This window comes from Eubalaena glacialis, chromosome 8, assembly GCF_028564815.1.
Source record: "Eubalaena glacialis isolate mEubGla1 chromosome 8, mEubGla1.1.hap2.+ XY, whole genome shotgun sequence".
NCBI classification, from domain to species: Eukaryota; Metazoa; Chordata; class Mammalia; order Artiodactyla; family Balaenidae; genus Eubalaena; species Eubalaena glacialis.
This window is the reverse complement of record NC_083723.1, coordinates 79,426,278-79,440,962: the sequence shown is the minus strand read 5'-3', so window position 1 is coordinate 79,440,962 and position 14,685 is coordinate 79,426,278. Positions and strand designations below refer to the sequence as shown.

The following is a 14,685-nucleotide window of genomic DNA, read 5'->3' as shown; positions in this document are numbered from 1 at the left end:
AGAAAAAGTAGAGTCTCCTCAGTTTTCAGTAAAATCTGCATTACGTTGGCTGAGAGGGCAGTTAGGGTCGTTCTCTGAAGACTAGACATTTAGGTAGATAGCACAAGAATAAGCAGGGTTTATCCAGGTGAAGAATGGGGACAAAGGAGCAATTTTCTTTAAAAGTGGAAGCCTCTCTCTCCCGGTTTCTAGAGATTTCTACTTTAGGTCGACCGATACAGGTTGAGTACCTCCTATGTGTCTAGCAGTCCACCTAGAGCTGTGGAGAATAAAACAGGTTGAGTTGGATGTGGCAATGTAGTAGATGTGTCTCAGGTGGCAAGACTAAATAGAAGGGAGTTTTTATTAAAATTGTATTTGACAGTAATAAAGTGCTGAAGCAGGTTTTGAGGGGAAAAATAATAAGTAACTCTTAAGAGTCATTTCATTTCTGATAGAGAGCTACATAAATATTGTGCTTAATCTTCACTCACCTACAAACAGAAATGTTGTAGCCTGAAATGAAAGTCATGGAGACGAGATCTCTTGGATTCCGGGATAGAAATCAGAGGGTTCTAGGACACAGACTCAGTTATTAGATTTTCCTTCTTTTCTTCTTCCTTGAGATACGTAAGTGGGTGTGGGGAAGGAAAGAGGATGGGTTCTGGGTGGCTGCCCGTCCCAGATTAGTGAAGCGTGAGACTCTCTTAGCTTCTGCCCGCAGCTCCCAGCCCTGCCCGCAGCTCCCAGCCCTGCCCGGCTCCCAGCACACGGTGGGAAAGTTGTGTGGGTGGTTCACACTGGGACGGCAAAGCCTGGAAGGCAGAATCCTCTTTTCCCACGTCCCATCTCCCTCACAGCTCTGCTTCCTCTCAGAGTCTTGACTCTAAGAGGTCCTCTGAGTATTGATTATAACAGCAGTGGAGGGCAGGAGAATGTGAAATTGAGATAAATGACAGGAGAAGGGTAAAGGGTAAAAAAGCTTTGGGCCTGAGGGGAAATATTCTGTCATAATAAAATGAAAACATTTGTTGATAAATGATTTATGCCGGCAGCTTAAAAACCGTTTTGAACAGCGGCAGTGTCATTTGAACAAGTGTAATTTCCTAAGACCCCCTACTTTAAAAGGTAATGTTAATTTGGATGTGTGACTTCTGATGTGTTTAAAATGTCAGTAGTACTAATTCATAAGCTATATTTAGTTTTAAAATGTTTGATAAAGGAAAGAGTGAGTTTCATTTTACTACTAAAAGACAGAGAAGACTTAGGATGAGATGGAAAAATATAGGTGAAAACTTTGAAACTTCTTTCCGTTGTGCACAATAGTGCAGTGAATGGATTAAGAGTTCAAAAATTCAGAGTATATTTGAGTTGACTCTTACATTTTAAGGACAGGTGTCCCTTCCTTTCCCTAATGTTACTATCTTAAGTGAAGTCGATGAAATGGCAGCCAAAGAAAACAGAATTTTTTCCCATCAAAGTTTGCAGAAAACATGGCTAGTTGATTTCAAATGTCAACTGTGCTTTCAGTGGGAAATTTGCAGGGAGAGAAAGTACCAAACTAGACATATCTGGATCAAAAAGCAATCAACTAGTTCTAAAGATCTTTGGACATCTCCTTGAAGAAGTGCTTTTTCGTTTTTTTAAAAGCAAAAACTGGGGATTTATTGTTTCATGTAACTGAAGAGTTGGGGAGTGGCCTGAACCCAGGCACAGCCGAATTTTGGGCACAGATGTAATTAGATCCGTTTCTGTCTGCTTCTTGGCTCTGCTTTCCACCGGCCAGCTCCTCCCTCCCATCAAGGTGCAAGGTCCACCTGCAGTTCCAGGTGAAGTGCTTTAGGATGTTACCACCCTGGAGATTTTCCTTCCAGCTGTACCTAGTAGTAAAAAATACTACGTGGGTGGCTTCCCTGGTGGCGCAGTGGTTGAGAGTCTGCCTGCCAGTGCAGGGGACGCGGGTTCGAGCCCTGGTCTGGGAAGATTCCACGTGCCGCGGAGCAACTGGGCCCATGAGCCACAATTACTGAGCCTGCGTGTCTGGAGCCTGTGCTCCGCAACAAGAGAAGCCGCGACAGTGAGAGGCCCGCGCACCGCGATGAAGAGTGGCCCCCGCTTGCCACAACTAGAGAAAGCCCTCGCACAGAAACAAAAACCCAGCACAGCCATAAATAAATAAATAAATAAATTTTAAAATGGTCCACATCAAAAAAAATCTTTAAAAAAAAAATACTACGTGGGTTATGAAGGAAATAAAAACTTGGACATGTTAAAATGCTTCATGTGCCTGACTGTATTTAATGAACTTATTTATACCTTTACATGTTAACCAATTCTATTAGGGCATTTATAATTGGTTTAATATGTTACTTGTGGTCATTCCCATAAAAAATTTACGATTTCCTCTCTCTGTATCCCTTTATTATATCTTTATTTCTGTTGGAAACTCGGGTTTAACATACAATGCATCATTTCAACTTCTAGCATCTATTCTAAGAATGTAACCCATGATAATTATCAGGCCTTTGGGTATTAGAAATCATGAATCAATAAACTTTGAATGTAGTGGTTTAAAAGCATAAACCCAGGAGGAACCTGGCTGCCTGGGCTCAGATCTCAGCTCTATCATGTGCTGGCTGTGTGACTTTTAGACAGATTATTTAACTTCTTTCTACTTAAATTTTCTCATCTTATAAAATGGCAGTAGTAATAGTACCTTCCTCTTAGTCCTAGAGAACCTGGCACATAGAAAGTGCTGTTACTACTACCACTACTGTTACTACTGTTACGGTTGTTGCTTTAGTATCTATACCATATTTCTCCCAAATCTTCATTCCCCAACACCACACATATAAATGCACCACTGTGTTGGCTGAGTCACTGAGTCCAGAGTTGTTTGGAATAGAATTGTAGACATATTTTTATTTTTTTAATAATTTTTTAATTATTTATTTATTTATTTATTTATTTATTTATGGCTGTGTTGGGTCTTCGTTTCTGTGCGAGGGCTTTCTCTAGTTGCGGCAAGTGGGGGCCACTCTTCATTGCAGCGCGTGGGCCTCTCATCATCGCGGCCTCTCTTGTTGCGGAGCACAGGCTCCAGAAGCGCAGGCTTAGTAATTGTGGCTCACAGGCCTAGTTGCTCCGTGGCATGTGGGATCTTCCTAGACCAGGGCTCGAACCTGTGTCCCCTGCATTGGCAGGCAGACTCTCAACCACTGTGCCATCAGGGAAGCCCAAGACATATTTTTAAATGAAAGAATGATGATAAAAATTAAAACCAGATTAGGAGATAAAGTGATTTGACTGCATCCCTGCTTAAGAATATATTCTCCAGAGTCCCTTGTGTCCTCCTTTTGTTTTACAGAGGATACCAATTTCTCTTTTTAAGCGGTAGCATCAAGGGCATGTGACTTGTGCTTCGTTTTCATTTTCATTGGGAATTTCCTTGGAGATGCCTCTGATTGGTGCCAAAAGTCTTGACTTATGCTCCATTTCTGTGTGAGTTTTCTGGTTGAACTAGGCTTAATTGGATTCTCTTGTTTTCTCTCTAAAAACTTGGGAACCATCTTGTTGTTCCTGGGTTATAAGGCTGAACATGTTTGGTTAAGTAATTCTGTTGAGATCTAATCTGGCATCCACTCAGGTTTTGTTAGATGAGAACTTTAAAAGTCTCTTGCTGAGTGGGCTTCATCATTGTTGACCAAATGTTTCAAGATGTAGGCAAAAACCGTTTTGGTCAGTTTTTTAAGGGTAGTGCAATTTTGAAGCAACAGTATGCTTTTCTACTTGGAAAGATTAAAATACACTGAGTGGCAAGTTTAACCAAGGTCATGTTCATCTTGTTTCTTTGCAAGTTTCTCTTACCCATTTGGTTTATGTGGAAGCAATGCTGAGCTTCACTTATGTGACTGTTTTGTCTAGCAGAGACAGTGAGATTTTTCTCTTTATGTAAAACAACTAGGTTAACTGTTGTCTCCTTCCATTGGATACGTAAAAAGGAAGTGCAGTTATTTCAGATTACTCTGGGCCCTGATGCCCCCATCATTCCTCCCGCCACCCACCCAGTAAAGCAGATTTTGTCTTTAATCTGTCCAGTTGTCTAATCTTTATATTGTACACCTGCCATTGGTGCTTACTAGCATACAGATGAATCTAGTTGCAGAAATTCTTAAAGACTGTAGATATTGTGAAGGGAACCAATCTCCTGTAATCAAGATTAAAATAATGGAAAAGTAGGGTGACCTTAATTCACAATGGTGTAAGAATGAGGCAGTTGGAATTATCAAGAGATTTTTCTGGGATGGCCATGACAATCAGAGCAGAGCCATGGTCCCGAGTCAGCCAGGTCAGTGACCGTTCACACCTGTGGAGGTGTAGAAGAGTCCTGCTAATGCTTTACATTTGTACAGAGTCATTGCAGATGCTTCCTATACCATCAGCCCTTTTTCACAGAGTCTGTACCTTCCTAGAATTTAAGGTTACTAAATGTGAAAAATTCCCTTGCCTAAGTTTCCTTTCTACTTTGGAGATAGAAACGCTTAAAGATAATCCAAATCACTATTCTTATTTTGTAGATTCGTAAACTGAAGCCAGAGAGGTTAAGTGATTTGCACAAAAGCACAGATGATTTAGTGTCTGAGCTATAACTAAACCCGGTCTCTGACTTCCCAAATTAGTGTTCCTTTCCGTGATCCATGCTGTCTTTGCTTATCCATTCAATTAGCAAATGTAACTGAAGGGACTCTAATTAGGTTGGCTCCTAAAGGCTTTTGTGGTGAGTGTCAGACTGGCAATAAGGTTTGTTTTTTTCCTGCCAGCTTTTGAGTCGTGGCCAAATTTTGTTAGTCAGTTATTTCAGAGTCTTGAAGTCATCACGTGGAAGGCAAGATGATTTGAATAACTGGACACACGTGTCTGTCTAATAAACATGCCTTCTGTAGTGCAAATTAGAGACTGTTATTATAATGTACCAAATGTATATAGTTGTTACATATGGAGCAGTTGTGGCCAGTACAGTGGTGACATTCCAGCTATCACTATCATTGTGTGTTTTTTTCCGGACCTGTGAGCTTTGACACTACTTTCCTATATATTTGAGGGGTTAGCAGTACTCTGGCAACCCAGGCATCCCAAGAAGCAGATGCTAGGGATGCAGGGGGCTGATTGGCCACCCCATGCACTTGGCAGTTGCATGAATTGGCACTGCCAATTCATGGTCACAAGAAGCTTGGAGGTGTGAAGTATTCCTAGATCTGTGAGCTAATTGTTGGTGCCCCTGAGGGCATGTCTCAAGGAGTTATCTAGATGGAATTGAATTTCCTTCAGTGGAAGAGACTCTCAATTCCTAAGAGAAAGTCTGAAGTTGACTCTTAGACCTCAGGGCTGGCTTACTACAGTCCCTGAAAGATCAAGAGAGATGGAGCTGAGATAGAAGGAAAGGCAACTGAAAGGTATGCCACCATTTTGCATGCCTTTATTACTTCATTTAAATAGGATTAACAGATGGGGCTGTCTATGTAACCCATATTCTTGACACAGTCCAAGAGTAGAGAATTATGACTCCTATAGCTTTTCCTTTTCTTCTCATCTTACTGAGCTGTTTTTTTTCTTGAGGAAACTTGAATTGTTTGCCAGGAAATAGTTGCCTCTTTTCAAATCTCAGTATTTGTTTGAGTGTAGGAAAGGTTTTCACCTAACTTAAGTACTACTTTGTAATTTGATGGAAAAAAAATTTTTTCCAGAATTATTTGTGGCTGATCCCCACTATATATCAAAATATACATATTGTTGAATGTGCCACATTGTAGGCTCTAAAATGCTGTATTGCCTTTAGATGAGAGAGACTGTCTTTTTTTTTTTTTTTTTTTGGCTTTAGAGTCTGAGGTGTTTAATATTATCACTAAGTATACAAAGTGCCAGGATACTTGATTATCTGAAATTTTAGAATACAACTTATGAAATTATGTTAAAACTGCCTTTATGTAGAATTTGATTTAGAAGCTGGTAGTCTCTTATGGAAGAATGAAATGTAATTGCTTCTAGCTCATAATATTTAGATTGCACGCTGTGTTTGGTTTCTCATTCTTTCATCAGCTGTACATCAAAGACAGAAAGAAAATGTTTCATATACTTCCACCACATGAAAAGCAGAGCCATTCCCATTCCTAAGGTGCTTATGTGCCAGTTCACATTTCCTAGTAGAAAAGATGTCAGTTTCTAATACATATGTAAATATTCCTATGGAGAAATTTTTGATTATCCTCCTGATAGTTCTTTGTCTTTTCTTTAAAGAGAGAAAAGGCTTTGGAAAGGAGCTTTTGTGATCATTGGGGTGATAGATTCTTTTTGTTAAAGGAGAGTTTCAGTCAAGAAGTGATCTCCTGGTCTCTTCTGGCCTCTTTGGTTGCTGACCAGCTGGCCAGGTGTATCATGGTGTATATATTCGAGAGAGCAGGAGGTGGGGGAAATGTGAGTGAGGGTATGTACACCCATACTTGTAAACATACGTACAGAGGATGGGCAGAGCAGCTTTCCCGTACAGTATGTTCATGGTCATCATTAAAGCAGAAGTCAGGGTTGCAGAGAGAGCGTACCTTGATGCCTGTTCGTATGTCGTTGTTGTATATGTGGTTTCCACAGGAGTCCTGACAGCTCATGCTCTCAGGCTTCATGGTGGTACTCACATTCAGTGCAGTACATGCTTATGTCCTTGTCCTGACTTTTTATGAAACAGGCTTAATTTTTTTTTTTTCCCCTTGAAAATAGCGGCTGAAAGATAGTGGTAATGGGGGCTTGAGAATTTACTTGTGGATTTTGCTGCCCATGAAATAATTGGTGTATCCTTTAGTTCAGCTACCAAGTCTGATATACTAGAATGTTTTTCTTAGAGCATCTACCAAAAAGTATGCTGTTTAAGAATCCAACTTAGAGGAATCCATGAGAAGTGTGTCTGTTCCCAGGACTGTTGGGTTTTGCCCTTTTCCCCCTCAACTCACTTCACACTTTTTAAAGTAAACAGTGGATGTGATTCCATAGAAACTGCATCTGTATGTGTGAAGGAATGGACTCTATTTTAGGCAGTAAGGGTTTTTTTTGCTCGTTTTTTGTTTTTTGTTTTTGTCATTTGAAAACAAGGATTAGTTTTTATTCACTGTCACTATTATGGGCATGCATAAAAAGTGGATCCTACTTGTGCTGTCGAAGCTGCTTGCATTTAATTTAAATAATGTGCCTTTGCAATTTTTTTTTTAAAGGTAGTGTCTTCCCCAGCAGATGTAGCTGAAAAAGCTGACAGAATTATTACAATGTTGCCCACCAGCATCAATGCAATAGAAGCTTATTCTGGAGCAAATGGAATTCTAAAGTATGTATTTCTCAACTGTAGATATGTTCTTGTTACGATAGTTTATGAATTTCACATTTGTTAGAACTATTGTGGAATTACAATTATGTTTGTTAAACCTTCTTGTACTGTTTTCTTATGTCTTAAAAGTGAATGGTGTGGTTTCTCTCATTGCAAAGGGTTATTTTTTCGCTGAAGTCAAGTATGTGACTTTTGGGAATAAATTTTTTTTGCTTTCTGTTTCTTTCCTTTAATCTTGCGTTAAACTTACGTTGGTAACCTGTTTAAGAGATTTTTAAAGCTTGCATTTTAAACTACAAATGTTACAAGCATAATTTTCTTACGGTTTATAGAAATTCAGGAAAAGATTTCTATGAAAAATAAAACAAAGCGTTGGAAAGAACACCATTATTTAAAATTTATTATAAAATAAAAAGTTATTGTATGCCCTTTGGGTTAGTACATCTGTAGTAAGAACTTTGAGAAGGTGGAATTAAAGATTAGCAGTAGCTCTTTAAATAATATATAATTTAGGTCAGAGTTTCCTACCCAGTAACTAGCTTCCCTGGCTTTGAGAACCTTTTGGTTAATTGCTACCTATTGCCAAACCCTTGTGGTTATATTAGGATGACAGCGGTTGAATTTAGTTTTCTGGTCTTACTGATTCCTGTTCCTAACTTGTTTTGTTGTTGAAGTTCAGCAGAGAGCTAGAGCAAACTGGTAGGCTTTGTAGACACATGAAGGGCTAAAAGAAAGGGTTTAATTTCATGAAGCTGTAATACATGAAATTTGAGGTTTTGGGAAATTGAATTGCTTTGGAAAACTAGCAAACTTAGAAGCAACAGACACTTGAATATTAGGCAGAAAACTGATAAGATAAATGTTTAGATTTCAGGGAAAGTTGAAAGACTCTCATTTTGGATCGAGCCCTCAGGCCCACAGTGTGTGTGTGGTCCTGAGGTGACCTAGCTGTCTCATTACCTAGTCTGTTCCAATTATGGCCCTGTTTTACCTCTGAAGAAAAAGTTACTAAAAACTTTGTGGAGACAAAATCCTACGTTTATTAATATCCTTTACTAGGAGTACGGTGGCCAGCAACCAGGGCAGTTTTGTCTAGGGAGTGCTTTGAAAGATTTTGGCTTTACATTGAACTGTAATTTGCTTCTCATGGGTAGTTCTTTATTTTCTTCTGGGTCAGGATCATTTCCCCACACCCCGTGCATGTATAATTTTTGAGACCATTTCCCATTTGCTTAAAGCTTTAAGATCTTAAAAATATTAATATCACAGAAGACTGGTAAACTTACTTCTTATATTTTAGGGTATGTAAAGTGGAATTCCACATACTGAGGTGATCTATAACAGAGCGTGCCATTTCTTTTCTATGGAACATACCCAGCTGTTGCATTTGGACCAGATCAATTCATATGTCTAAAATTGTTGTTTAAAGCATTTTGCGTGCTGTTTTTTTCTGTAGAAAAAAATTTCTTTTTTATAGTTTTTAGCAATGATTTTCTATTTCCCCGTCAATATTTTTATTTATTCAGTTCTAACTTTCCAATCATGGTTATGATTAAATGTCCTCTGGGTTAGTTTATCTGTAGTAAGAATTTTGGGAAGTTTGAATTCAAGGTTAGCCATAGCCCTTTAAATAAATTGTAATTCAGGTTGGTTTCCAAGCCAGTGAAGATAGGCATAGATTATAGACTGTAAGGGAACTATATAGGTATATAGTCTGCACTTACAGTGCAAACAGAACTGTTTTACTTTAAGAATGCCATTTAAATATTGATGTAAAATATGATATGAAAAGACTGCTTCCCCCTTTTACCAATGTTTGTATATAAATTTACCGTAAAGAACAAAAAGTCTCTGTGAGATTTATAGGTCCATTCCTGTATTTTCCTTTCTGCCTGTTTGATGTTTTATTTTGTCTTTACAAAGTTGCGATTATTAAAGAATATGCCATCCTAAAGCAAATGGCTAAATTTTAACTGCTTATGTTTATTCTACCTAGTGGAAATGAAATGAATATGTGAAATTTGCAATATGGCTTGTTAAAGACAAGTAAATTACTTTTTAAAGAGACCCAGCTACTTTACAAACAAAAGTTTAAATCCTACTAAATAGCCCTTTTAAAGTTAATAGGTGTTTTAAATTGCTTACATCTTAGCCTACCTATATTATTATGGTTAGTGTGTATTTCACCTGAAACCAGAATTTATACTATATAGATTATTAGATTATTTTGATTTCTTTGAAATAGTTCGAGTTTACTTTGAACTATAATTGATCTGAAAATGCATTTGAGATTTTGAACCAGTTCTAATAATGTTTTTAATATTAAACCAAAGACCTCCTTGATATCTGGTGAATTTTAGCAGATTCTGATATAGGTAGTTGCATGAAATGCTTATTCAGAGTTGTAAACTATATTTTTTAAATCATAAAACTATAGTTTTTTAAAACTATATTTCTGTTCATTTACTTAGAAAAGTGAAGAAAGGCTCACTATTAATAGATTCCAGTACTATTGATCCTATGGTTTCAAAAGAATTGGCCAAAGAAGTTGAGAAAATGGGAGCAGTTTTCATGGATGCCCCTGTTTCTGGTGGTAAGTGGTAGCTAAAATATATGCACATCTATTCTGTTTGTCATAAGTAACAGTTATGATTTTGTGGTACCCAAGATATATCCAGTTATTTTTAGAGCTATTGCAGATTCTCAATTTCCTCATTAAAAATAAAAACAAAGCAAAACTGACTTATGTTATTTAGTACTCTCAAAATACAATGCTTTTTCTAAATTCAGATAATAGGATGTTACACCTTTGAAGAGCTATGAATTTTTGGTCCATATTACTGTGGGTAGGGATAGATCGATTCCTAGAAAATTTTAACTTTTCAGAACAGATTCAAGAAATAATTAGCCTGAATAATCTTGTAACTATTAAAGAAACTGAAGAAGTGGCACAAAAGAAAAAATAATTTCATACAGGAAACATTAGGCCCAGGTGATTTTACAGGTGAGTGTTACCAGAATTTCAAGGAGCAGATCGTCTCAATTTTTTTTTTTTAATTTATTTATTTTTGGCTGCATGGGGTCTTCGTTGCTGCGCGTGGGCTTACTCTAGTTGTGGCAAGCGGGGGCTACTCTTCGTTGCAGTGCGTGGGCTTCTCATTGCGGTGGCTTCTCTTGTTGCGGAGCACTGGCTCTAGGCGCGCGGGCTTCAGTAGTTGTGGCACGCAGGGTCAGTAGTTGTGGCTCACGGGCTCTAGAGCGCAGGCTCAGTAGATGTGGCTCATGGGCTTAGTTGTTCCGCAGCACGTGGGATCTCCTCGGACCAGGGCTCGAACCTGTGACCCCTGCATTGGCAGGCGGATTCTTAACCACTGTGCCACCAGGGAAGTCCCCATCTCAATTTTATACAAACTTTTCCAGACAATACAAAAAGAGGAAATGCTTCCACAACTCTTTCTGTAAGATGTGTATAACTCTGATAATTAAACCAGACGGAAACATTATGAGAGAGAAAAACTGTAGGTCTACATCAGTCATGAATATAGAAGTAAATACTTTATGAAGTATATTAGCAAACTAAATCCAACCGCGTATGAAAGAGATCAAACACTACAACCAAGTTTGGTTTATCTCATGTATGTACAGATGGCTTAATATTAGAAGGTCTATAAATAAATAAATTTCGCCACATTGACATACTTAGAAATCATCATCATCTCAATCAGAGGACAAGGAGACCCACTAATAAAATTCTAAAAGCTTAATACTATATAAAATACTAATAGCGGGTATCTGGGTATTTTGGAATGGCAGGATTATGGGTATTATGACTTTCCATAATTTCCAAATTTTCCAACATTACTGTGTAATCGAATATAATATACATGCACATATACACATATGTATTTGCATGCATATACACATACATACATATGTAATTACAGCAATATAGCAGTAGACAGTGGAGTAGCAATTTTATTCCTATTATATTAAACTTGATTGTTGGCTTTGGGATTAAAAAATAATAAAATATAATAATTTAAATCAGTTTCTTTTTTTCATAAAGAACCTAATGGTCTTGTAAAGGTATCTTATATCCCAAACCACTTTTGAGTATAGGTGGAGGTATAAATAATTTTTAGCCCCTATAATTGTTATATTGACTTGGTTAAGTAGGATTTTGGATGTAAAGATTTATAATGTGGTATCTTTGATCATAAAATACTAATAAGCAGTTTTAAGCTTGGTGTTGGTATTTTTTTTATAGAATGGATTTAATAAACTGAACAATTCTTTCTTCTTTGAGCGGTTCTGTGATTTAATTAAATAATTGATACTTGGTACATATGATCTTGCTGTTGGTTGATGTTCTTTTGCTTCAAGAGTATAGCCTGAAATTATCATTTGATAATGAAGAATACCAACTTGATTTTTAAGTGTTATTTTAACTTTTAAAAATAATATAGTCTTCTTTGGGATAAAACTTTGAAATTACTCCTTGTTCTTACCAAGCTGTTTTTAAACCCACTTTTGTAGTTTTAGAATGCAAAAATGTTAATTTGTAATAGTGAATACACTTGAATCTGTGCTATAGTATAGACTGGAAGCTTTGTGTAGAGATGGTTTGTGATAATTTATTGGTTGACACGATCATTATGAGATTAGCCAGTATATAATAGAAGCTTATGTTTGTCTTCTCATAGTTATTATCTTTATATTTTTAATATGATGGATTAAAAATGTCTCCACTTCCTCAGTTAAAATAAAATAGAGGAAACTTTCTGTAAGTTAGAGTTGGCTGGTTTAAAAATCATTATATTTTAACTAAATAAAATTAAGGAAAAGGGACCTGGAAAAAGCATAGATACCCAAGTTAGATACCCAAGATGGGACCACAATTTTATAGAGGTTCTATATTTGTCAGTCTTAAACATGAATTATTTGAGGTAATTGAATAAAACCTTAAAAAATTTCCCCCATGTTTATCCCTTTTCCCTCACCCCTTGTTTGTTCCTTATCTTAGACTTAAAAAAATGCATTTTTGTGTATTTATATAGAGCTATTACCTACAAATACAGTAGTATTCTAAAAATTAAAATAGGAACATATTATACTCCTTATTCTGTGGTTAGCATTTTAAAGAGAAGCTTTTTTTTAACCTAGATGAATTTGAAGTTATATAGATTTTTGAGATAGTGATTCATTTCTTTAGTCCAGCCCCTTCCTCTGCTTTCTGCTAACTTTTATTCTGGGGCATGCAATGAAAAGAATCTTCACTGTATCATTTTACCAGCCCATGGAGTAATATATTGAAGGTTTTCCTCAGGTTTCATTATTGCAGCTTTTTAATACATCATCCTTATTACAAATAATATAATTTTATTTAAGTTCCATGTGACTTTTTAAAAAAGTCAAAAGCAAGTGATGCTTAAACTGCTATAATTATCATCCGAAACCAATGTGAGTAACTTTTATACTTGTACAGTTAACACTTTGTAGCATAGATATTACTTTATAAAGTACTTTGGCATGCCTCAACCGATTTGGTGCTTCCTTTTGAAGCTGTTAAGCTTTTTGAGTACAGGGAGTAACACTTTTTTCTTTCAATTTTTGTTAAATATTGAATTTATATGCAAAATATTTATAAAATTATAAAGGTACCAAGTATAAGTATACATCAGACCCATGTGTACTCTCCTCCCAGTTTAAGAAATAGAGCCTTACTGTTACCTTGTGTGTTTCTTCTACTCTATTAATACTTAATTTGACTTTTATCTTATATTCACCTCTATGGATATTTAAAGAGAGAGAGTAACACCAGATCTGATTTATACAGCTGATTCTAGGGCTAGAGAAGGATTTTTAGTTCTAGAAATGGAAAATTTACCTTGAAGATCAACTAGAAACCTTATAGATGATTCCCGATTATATCCGAGGGGGAACCAATGGAATTTGGAATTAGATTTGATGGTTCTTTAGTAAATATTCTTTAAGCAAGGAAGAAAGGAAATTGGTTAGTTCCTATAATTCTCCTACCACCTTTAGTTTCATTTTCTGCTGTACTTCTGTTAATAAGTTAAAAGAAGTTTACTTGGATATTAGGGAGAGCCTGGAACTTTAAAAGTAACTCTAAAAATGAAGGTCTTCATTTTTTCTTTAATGAAATGTCTTATACTTAAATTATTGTATTTATATAATTCTTACAAGATTATATACTGTTTTCTGATTATACATTCTAATCCTATTATGCTGACAGCACCTTGATTGCTGATTTCATATAATAAACATTTATTGAGTACTTAAATACTAGGTATGTTCTAGGTACTAGAGTTAGAGCTTTAAAGGTAGTCAACATCTTTTGCCTCATGGAGCTTATGATTTGGTAGGAATAGAGAGAATAAACAAGTAAACAAGAATAATTTCAATGATAAGTACTATGAAGGAAAAAACACAGAGTAAACAGTTAAGGAGACAGAGACTAAGGGGAGGGCCCTTTTACATAGAGTGGACAGGATGCCTTCTCTGGGGAAGTGACATTTAAGCAGAGATCTGAATGTGCAGGTCAAGGGAAAGAGTGTTCTCAGTAGAGGGAGGTGCTCTGTGAGGGATCTGAGGCATGAACAAGCTTGGTATGTTTGTGGAACATTTATCTTTGTATCCCTAGGATTTAGCAGGTAGTTTCACTCAGAGTTAGTTAAACTGAATGATCTTTACACTGACTCCCCATATGTCTAATACCATGCCTTTGTTTAACCGTTTGTGGTTATCAAACTAAAGCTAACCAGGCTCTCTAGTAGCCCATGACACTGGCCTCATAAGTATGATGCCCTAATCTGTTTATCTGTCTTGTGTAAATCACATCTTTATGAAAGTTGTAATCCTTTAATGTGAAATGTTGTTTAGTCACACCAATTTGGACACATGCATTTTTTTTAGTATGGAATGGGTCTGCTACCACAGTATTAGTTCCAATTTGATTAGCTCTCTTGTATAATGAATGCTAGACATAAAGCAAATTAAAAACTATTGTTTGCGACTAATGACTAAATACTGTTCAGTCTGCTCCAAGGGCATAATTACAGCACTTAACTGTGCTTGAATAATTGAAGAATAAGCTCACTGATTGCCTAGTATGTCTGTAGGTTTGCATAGAAACCTTGAGCCAAAGAGACTCTGAAGTGGCCCTTGTAGTTAGCCCAAGGCTTCCTGTGCTGGCAAGCCTCATAGATTTGCTAAAATATTGCTCCGGTTAGGGATTAATGTCAAAATTAAATAATTGAACTTGTGTTTATGTGTTTGTATAACAGTTCCCTACCAGGAAACCAGATTTAATACTCTAC

At 36.7% G+C, this 14,685-nt stretch overlaps 1 protein-coding gene across 6 annotated transcripts in view; it reads left to right on the top strand.

The window, feature by feature from the left end:
* Positions 1-14,685, top strand: part of HIBADH (3-hydroxyisobutyrate dehydrogenase) — a 129,527-nt gene that overhangs the window by 14,326 nt on the left and 100,516 nt on the right. For all 6 annotated transcript variants that reach the window (XM_061198617.1, XM_061198616.1, XM_061198615.1 and 3 more), the window contains exons 3-4: positions 7,236-7,345; positions 9,817-9,938. In XM_061198617.1, coding sequence (XP_061054600.1) covers positions 7,236-7,345; positions 9,817-9,938 — 232 coding nt within the window. The remainder of the gene's footprint in view (positions 1-7,235; positions 7,346-9,816; positions 9,939-14,685) is intronic.